General features: G+C 38.6%; 1 protein-coding gene across 1 annotated transcript; it reads right to left on the reverse strand.

Moving 5' to 3' along the window:
* Positions 1-3,670: 3,670 nt before the first annotated feature.
* txn.L (thioredoxin L homeolog) lies at positions 3,671-8,372 on the reverse strand. The gene is made up of 5 exons (NM_001095018.2): positions 8,321-8,372; positions 6,604-6,708; positions 5,283-5,342; positions 4,249-4,314; positions 3,671-3,909 (listed from the first exon to the last, which is right to left on the reverse strand). The coding sequence occupies exons 1-5, from the start codon at positions 8,342-8,344 to the stop codon at positions 3,847-3,849; spliced, it is 318 nt and encodes a 105-aa protein (NP_001088487.1). The 5' UTR covers positions 8,345-8,372; the 3' UTR covers positions 3,671-3,846.
* Positions 8,373-9,163: the final 791 nt, after the last annotated feature.

A 9,163-nucleotide genomic window follows, 5' to 3' on the forward strand; every position in this document is an offset into this window, starting at 1 on the left:
AGGTGCCCCGCACAAGGTGAGTTGTCTTGATGAAATATCATCTGGTCGGTGAGTGGAGACATCATTGACAGAAAAAGATAGACAGTGAGATTTTAAGTAAGCGAGCACTAGGTGCACAAGACAGTGAGGTTAATTCGTAAAGGCAGCTGTGGCCCCATCAAGGAGTAAAGTGGAATTAGTTTCCTATGGACACTCCGTAAGTAAGGGAATCAGTGATAGTTTAGGACAAGGTAGGAAGGACATCTGGGTCTCTGGACAGGGATTTGATGGAAAAGGTCCTAACCTGGAAGAGTGGAGGGGTATCACCCAGAAGGTATCGGGCCACTATTGGAGAGTGGGGGATACGGGTGGAGTATATACCAGACCACTAGGTGTAATCCAAGATCCTAAGGCAGGTGTGCCTACCCAGAACTTATTCCTTGTAATATTGGTAACTGAAGTGTTTGAAGAAGTGATTGCAAGAGAGTGTAAAGTGTGCCTGTTGGTCTGGTTTATTTTTATCACCGAGTTCCGTGTGGTGAGTCTCAATTTGAGTTAACTTCCACTTTAAAATCTGGAAGCCCCTCCCACAAGCAGCAAGTCGGGCTGGGTGCGGATTGGCGCGGGCAGGTTAGGGTCAGGTTCGGATCGAGAAATTCTTGACCCGCACATCACTACTGCATAGTACTGTTGTTGTCCCGTCTCCCTCCTGTTGGTTACATAGTGGCAATGCTCCACTAGCTCTGACTACTGATCACACAAAAGGAGCAGCGTTAATGGTTTCAAAGTAGTATAGTCAGCACTGTCTAAAGATTGGTGCAGGTAAGGGGGTCATGTTTTTAATAAAAGTTTTATGGATTTTTAATTAATGTATATTGGAAATAGATTTATTTTTTAATGGAGAACCTGGGACCATTAAGGCCCCTGGCCACCAAGATATGTTTTGGTTTTTAACCATTTGGCTCCTGGAGGGCCCTGATAATTTTTTTTATTGGGCCCTATGATTTCTGATGGCAGCACTGGCTGAAGGGCTGTGGTTGCCTTGGGCTGCAGCATTTCTACCCTGCTTTTTAGTTGTTATTTTAAAAATAAAACTAAAGCTACTGAGAGGCCCTTGGTATAAATAAACACCGCTGTTGCTCCAGCTACAGCCTGTTATCTTTTTAAAGAGCATTTCATTATACAGAGGCTTCTCAGTGGCTCATTGGGATCGGGAAAATGAATGTGACTTTAGTTTAGTTTTCAAGTGTTGCCCTGTTAAGAACTGCACAAGAAATAACAAAAAACATAGATATTTTCTAATTAAAACAATAGGCAAAACTATATTCAGCACAAGCCCTACTAGATGAACAAATGTTGAATTAGGAGATATTGGGCCAGATTTGCGTCCACGGTGGCCCGAGGCCTCGCTGTCCTAGCGCCCACCATCCGAGGCTTGTGGTCCATACGCACCTTCCGCATAAGTGCAGGGTAAGAACGATGTGCTCCTAAAATTTCACAGCCCTGGCCTTTGTGGCCTGGCCTGTGTGTGTGGGGGGGGTTTATACTGTCCCTTTAGACTCTAGTTTTCCTTTAATGCCACAAAGTATATTGAGTGTATTTTCTTGGAGACACAGAAGCTCAGAGGACCTGAATAATTTTTTTGTCTCAGAACTGTGTTGTGAAAATGAAACAGTTTTCAGAACATAATTTTGTTTCATCAGTGTTGCCCAATGTTTCAGTTCCTGCAGAACTGATGTTGCAAGAGTAGGGGAGCATGACTTTCCTTTCTTCCTCCTTTCTCAAAAATTTCCCTATTAACAAGGATGAACCAGTTGTTACTGCATAATTTAAGTCTAAGCATTGCAGAACATACCATAGTTTGTGTACCTGTCAAGAAGCACTTTTTTTTTTTTTTAATTTGATCCTAATGTGCGGATTTTAAATATGCATCATTATAGGCTTTCCTTCAGATTAACATTTACATTAATTCATGATGCTGGAACTTAAAATAGAATGTATTGATGTCATGTAAATGTGTACAAACAAGTTTACTTTAGAGGTGGACTTCAAGGTTTTTAATGTAGAGGTGGACTTTAATGTTTTTAATGTAGAGGTGGACTTTAATGTATGGTTTACAACAGCCAGTCCTACTGTAAGTCTAGAACAAATTTCAACTGCAATCGGTTTCTTCATCCTATCGAAGTGTAGGGTTTCACAACGGATTACCTTATACGATGGACTTTGGTGAGCTATGCCTCAAATTATTCTCTGTGATTTAAAGGAGAAGGAAAGTCTAAAATACTGGGGTCAGTGTTCCCACTAACAGAGAACTGCACCAGCCTGGGATGCTTGCCAGTGAACACCACGGAGTGACCTCTTTTTCTGCCTCTTCTTTTTTTTTAGGGATGCACCGAATCCACTATTTTGGATTCGGCCGAACCCCCGAATCCTTCGCAAAAGATTCATCTGAATACCGAACTGAATCCAAACCCTAATTTGCATATGCTAATTAGGGGTGGGAAGGGGAAAATATTTTTACTTCCTTGTTTAGTGACAAAAAGTCACGCAATTTACCTCCCCTCCCCTAATTTGCATATACAAATTAGGATTCGGCTGGGCAGAAGGATTTGGCCAAATCCAAATCCTGCTGAAAAAGTCAGAATCCTGGCCGAATCTGAACCGAATCCTGGATTTGGTGCATCCCTACTTTTTTTAATACCCCTGGGCCGATGCAAGCACACTTGCATCCACACAAAGAAAGCAGGCAGAGGATCCTGCCAGGCTGGTGCAGTTTTTTTCTAACAGGAGGACCAAGGTATCAGGTAAGTGATTACAATCACTGGGGGGTGCCTAACATGTGTGTACCCATTGTAGTGCTTTTTCAATTAGATGACTGTTCTCTTTATATATCAAGTTTATCACTGCTGCAAATATCTCTATTTTATTTCCTAGAGGGATCCCCGAGGTATATTTCTTAGTGCCCTCTAGGTGGAGGCACTGCTATATAAAATCCCAGTACCCCATGGAGAGTTCCAGGCTTGCCTGACCACTAGCAGGTAAAAACCAGTGTATGCACAAGTGCAATCCTATTCTAAGGGAGTATACCAAGAAAAGATTACAACAGTATGAAGGGAGAAAATAAATTAGCTCCAGAACTAAATAATTGTAACTGATTTTACATGGGATGCCACATTAGCAATTGAATTACCCCATACTAAACTTGTGTCTTTGTTGTTTGTTTCTAAAATTGTAACTTGAAAAAATAGGAAACTCTTCAGCAACTTTTTTGCTGGCCTCATATTGTGTGACTCAACTAGTGTCTGAATTATTATTATTCTTTTGGCAATAAACCTTGAAAAAAAAAACTTGTTTTGAACCTCAAATTGTACAGTTGGGATCGAATGAGCTGGATTCATGGGTGTCCATAGGAAATTCTCCAGGGGTGGTGAAGTCATCAACTGAAAGCATCCTAGACTAAACCTGTATACAATAACTAGGTGTTTCGTAGGAAATTCATTTATTGGCATAACCAAGACAGTCTCTCACAGTTTATATATTTTTGTACCTATGGCAGCAGTTTAAGTAGAGTGTGTTGCACTATATATAACATAATAATGAGTTATATCCATCCTTATGCCCTAGGTCTTGTTCTCTTTGGGAAATGTGCAATGAGGATCATACAGTTTGGTCTAAAAAAAATTAACAGACATTTGTGTATGTAAAGAGCTTTAATTGCAGCAACAGTTTGCACGTAAAAAGTATTAAAGATCACGTAAGACATCACATTGGAACATAAGAAGACATGTATTTTTTTAAAGAAGTCATATGTTTCCAAGGATAATAGAAAAATATAATTATGTAAAAGATTTTGTAAACAATGATGATTCAGCATAACCTGCTGATCGTACTCTTCAGTTTCGATATATCAGCACCACTGAACCGCTCAACCTAAGAGAAAATAAATATTTAATTATTTATTTTTTTTTACAAAACATTTTTTTACAGTATTACTCCTTTCACACATGTCTCAGTTTTCAGGCAGTAATAAAGTATTGCCTCAAAGTAATTTTTTTCCTAATCACTATGGGTGTTATTAAGGTTTAAATAATGACGTATAAAGGTACAATTTATAGTGTGAAGAGAATATTTGTGTTCTGTTTTATCCTTTTTCCTTTTTATTTATGATCTGTAGCAGCACATTGCTCACATAGTGATAGTGGCAAGGTAAATTTGTTTGGGTTACTGCACTGAGAATCCATATTAGTAAATGATCCGACTGTAGCATACCTCTTTGCCAGACTTGTAGAAAACGAATGTTGGCATGGAGCGAACTCCACAGAGTTGAGCCACATCCTGAAAAAAAGAATAATTAATTGACATTGTGACATAATCTTAGGGAAGAAGTCAGGACAAGTTATATCATTACGGCCATAGTATTATCAGATGTTATTTAACCATTTTGTTGGAACCTGAGAAATACTGTATGTAAACTCCTTCCCCAGGTATCCTGACAGTGACCGCATCACATACCCCTTGTTTCTACCAAGTTATTGTAACAACTGTAATTCAGCAGGAATGAACCCAGGACAGGACATTAATATTGCCATTCTCTGACCCTAGCTTATGGTTCACTGTAAAACAGTAGTCCTGCAGTGTGAGGAACCACCTTTTTTCTGTCTCGCCTTCTTTTAGGCCATCCATTTTAGGGGTGTCAGTAATGATGTAAAAACATATCCCCAAGAGGTAAGGCCTCTTGTATCTATGTTATCGTTAAGCTTTCTATTTAAGTATATTGCATCATAATATATCATAATAGTCTTTCTCTGAGCTTACTGGGACTAGTTAACAACCCTTTTAGGTACACAATATAATGCTGCCCCTTCCTCAACCTGTTCCATTGTGAAGTGATGGAGTCTGGTACTTGAAACCCCTCTGCTTTCTATAGTCGGTGGTAGACAGATTCTCTGGAGGGTCCCAGAATCCATAATTTCATATTGCAACAAGGTAAGGGATTGGATGCATTGAGAGCCTAAACGGGGTTGGGAAACTGGTTCCAGTCAGACTATCATGATTTCCTTCAATCTGTAGAATCAGGTATGTCTGTATAAAAAAGATTTATTTTTGGAATTTCAGTTACTGTTTTTATGCACCTTTTTTTTACGTAAACCCAATTGATTGTCAAAAAGGAAGTCAATGGTAAAACCCTTCTACACATCAGTGAGATAATAAATTGTATACATGATTGTTGCAATATGGATACATTGCATTTCATATATATTTGCAGTTTCCTTGGACATACAGACAAAACAGTAATAACTTACCGATGCATTATCTACATCTACTTTGAACAATACAATATCAGGATTCTCGGTGCTGAGCTTCTGTAAAAAAAAACACAATAAAAATAATTTACACCATTTACATCTATAGTTGTTTAATTTGACTCTCGTCTCATTATTTGTATAGCACTTCAGTCCTAGATGCCCTTCAAGAAAAACTTTTCATGGTCTGTTGTAATTGGAAAGATGTTTATGTGGCCAATTAAGGAGGAGGTAAGCGGTGTACACAAGCATGTAGGTGGGGGGGGGAGCTAGTTTGGATGCCGGGAAGAGGGCCCTTCAGTCACAGTCCCAGTGGATGGCCCAGTCCGACTCTGAATGGGCATACTTCAAGTGCTTTAAATACTGCATTTTTGTGCCCTAAATTGCAGTGCAAAAATGTTCAGACTAGTCCCCATAGACATTAAAGGAACTGTCATACGGGATGGCTTCTGTCAATCCTGCAACACAACTGTGCATTTTTTTATATATGATACACACCTGGGACAATTTTAGCAGTAACAAGTGTTGTGTGGGTAGGAGCAGGTGGGTGGGCCAATGAAGGGGGCTTGGGTTTGATGGAGGAGTCCATTCTCCTTTAATGTAAATTGCCTGACAAGTGTTTATGAGAGGGATAGTAACCTGAGAAGATCTATTTATTTTTAGGCCACTATAGGTGACAGTAGCTTAAAGCTCTGATTTGGAAGCTTTGGCACCTTGTTTTAGTATTGATAAAACTGTGGCATGTCTAGCACCACCATTTTGCAGCTTCCAGTTAAAGGAACAGTAACACCAAAAAATGAAAGGAATGACAATATAATGTACCGTTGCCCTGCACTGGTAAAACTGGTGTGTTTGCTTAAGAAAAATAACTATAGTATATATAAACAAGATGCTGTCTAGCCATGGGGGCAGCCATTCAAACACAGGATACACAATAGATAAAAGATAAGTTCTGAAGAATCCCATTGTATACTAAAGAGCTTATCTGTTATCCGCTGTGTATCCTGTGCCTTTTCTCCTTTTTCAGCTTTGAATGGCTGCCCAGCAGCTTATTTATATAAACTATAGTTGTGTTTCTGAAACAAACTCACCCATTTGACTAGTGCAGTGCTACATGACATTATCCTTTAATTACTTTAAAACACTTTTTATTTGGCGTTACTGTTCCTTTAAGTACCAGACTATTGTAGATCTTCCTCCAGTGAGGCTTAATGCTGTAATAGTGGTTTGTGTTGTGGAAAAAGCTCTATTACAACACTTGATGACTGTTTTCTTCTATTGACAAATGTATGAACACACATGCACATATTACACCACTTACTTCAAAGTCTGGGGCAATTCTTTGGCACGGGCCACACCATACTGCAGTAAAGTCAATCACCACAAGTTTCTCACCGGCATCTTTCAGTGCACAGTGGTATTCCTCCTGTTTGTGAAGAGAGACAGTTCAACATTCAAGTCTGAATTTTACACTTACATTTTAAGTAATACCTAATGAAAAATTTAAAAACATTAAAGGGGTACTGACACATTTCAGATTATTGAAAGGAATCGGTCAGTGTGTTACTTGGCACTAATATAAAGCAGATGTGTAATTCCTTTTTGAACAATTGGGTCAATAAATAGTGTACTGCACAAATTTCCTATTTTTTAAATTACGAAATATCCATGGGTTAGTTAAGGTATTTCTTGCTCTAAGCACCAAATTCTGGAATTTTGAAACGAAAGTCTACTTCTGACTTTGATTGTACAAACACAATTAAAACAAATGAAAACAGCAGCCCTTACTTATCCGGTTGACTAGTCAAACCGCTTTTTCCTGTGCTGACCTAAAAGTGACATTTGGGTTTTTGGGCAGGGCAAAGATCTGATCAAAGGCTTGTGTACATTAACTTATTTCTAGACATTTTAAAGGTATATTGACACATTCCTGGAAGCAGTATCTGTCTGTATGTACTTAGCACATTGCTGCTCACCAGAAGTACTGACTTTTGCCATATTGTTTCAAAAAGTCAGTACCAGAGAAAAGGATAAACATGTACAGCTTTAGATTGCACTTTCATTTAGAAATAACTTTAAAATAAATGAAACTGTTTAACTATGCAACGCTTTCAAGTTAGTTTTTTTTTATTTTGCAAAAGAAAATATTGGCTGAAGATCCCCTATAATTAACCAGGGCTACTGTAGAACAACAGGGGGGCATTTCAGTCTCCAGTGGCTAAAAAGGAGACAGTATTATGAGGCTTAAAATGAGAAAAACTAGTTTCTGACACATGTAAACAGCACCAACCCTGAACAGAATGTATGGGAATAGCCTGTCAAGAGAATATATAAGAGCAAAAAGAAAAGAAATAGTAAGCTCGGCAAACTAATGAATTCATTAGTAAATTAAATCAGTGTTAAAAGGCTAAAATGGAGGCAGTGTTCTTCTTGAGTGCAGGAAAAGCTCCTTACTAACATATATAAATGATATTGTGATTAATGAAACAGTACAGTGTAGATTCTATCTGCATTTAAGGACCTTACTGCTTAACTGAGTATATGCAAACACGAGCATAAGACAGGGTGTGGAGAATGAAGAAGATCAATAAAAATGTAGACCAGGAAAGTGAACCAGGAGCTGACAGAAAGCGAGAGGGAAGGGTTAAAAGAGAGAGACTGAAGGGTTGGGGAGGGACAGAGCTGAGCGATTATGAAAAGGGAATGAGAAAACCAAGCAGAACCACAAACATACTGTAGTAAAGCAGTACTAGGAACAGCCCTTCTCATAACACTCTCTTGAAAGATAGTTCTCCAGCCTCTGCGTATTTCCAGACCTTTAAATTAATAACCCAATAACCATATATATATAATAGTGACTAATCAACACCGCAGAGCACAGTGTGAACCCAGAAACACTGCTCATCAATGTGTAAGATTGAACTGTAGTACCAGGTAACAGTCCTCTTTTGTTTAATATACCATTTAACTAGTCTTAATATTAATAAGAGAAGGACTGAGGATATTGGGTGGGTGAGGGTCGAAGCTATTATACTTACCAGGCTGTTCAGGTACCTCACCATCTTCACGTCACTTTGCTCAGTCTGCAGTGTGAGACCTCAGCCTGTCAGTCTGTAATAAACAGATTACAGTGAAGGTGGAGCTTCAGTGACAAATCAAATTGTATTTAGGTTCCCTCCTTCATAGGGGGAAGGGTGTGGGTAATTTCCAGTTTGAAATGTTTGTGAGTATGACTGTAGAGATTTTTTTTTTTTCTAGATGTGAAGAACACACCCAAAAACGTAAAAAGAAATGCACTGGAATATTGAAAATGTGTGCCTGGTTACATTACATTGATATTGTTCACTTTCAGGGTTGATGTTCTTAAAAAACTTGATATTCAGGAATTTTAGTAAAAATGGCATTTTTTTTTTAAAGATGATTTAAATTAGAGTTTGAGAAACAAGGGTATCATCTCAAATGGTTTATAAAATGAGGGGCATTCAGTGTCGAGTGCAGTATGAGTTGGGGTTAACTTACCCAAAAAAAGAAGGGGGGGGGGTCCAGGTGATCAAGCCCCAGATCTTTAGCTCAGGGAGGCAAACAATGCAAATAGATACTGGAGGGCTGGCACATACTGGACCACACTCCATAGATTTGATGCAGTAAAAAGGATTTATTTAAGCAAAAAACATTACAGCAAAGCCTTACGTGTTGCATGTCTTAGGGGCACTAGTCATAGGCAATCTATTTGTATTGTTTTATCATATCAAAGGTAATATTCCAGAGGTGGAAATGTCAACAACTAAAAGAACTACACCATCCCGATTATTGTGTATTCTGCGAATTGTGTATCTGTATATTATAAACAGGGATAAAGGTTATGCTAGGTATACAATGGT

Source organism: Xenopus laevis, chromosome 1L, assembly GCF_017654675.1.
Source record: "Xenopus laevis strain J_2021 chromosome 1L, Xenopus_laevis_v10.1, whole genome shotgun sequence".
Taxonomy (NCBI): Eukaryota; Metazoa; Chordata; class Amphibia; order Anura; family Pipidae; genus Xenopus; species Xenopus laevis.

Bases quoted from the DNA above. Each gene is read 5' to 3' on its own strand.
- txn.L (NM_001095018.2), bottom strand. From the start codon at position 8,344: ATGGTGAGGTACCTGAACAGCCTG. The intron at 5,343-6,603 runs GTAAGTGGTGTA...TTTTTTTTACAG, and splicing joins GAATTGCCCCAGACTTTGAA to AAGCTCAGCACCGAGAATCC. The intron at 4,315-5,282 runs GTAAGTTATTAC...TCTTTTTTTCAG, and splicing joins TAGATGTAGATAATGCATCG to GATGTGGCTCAACTCTGTGG.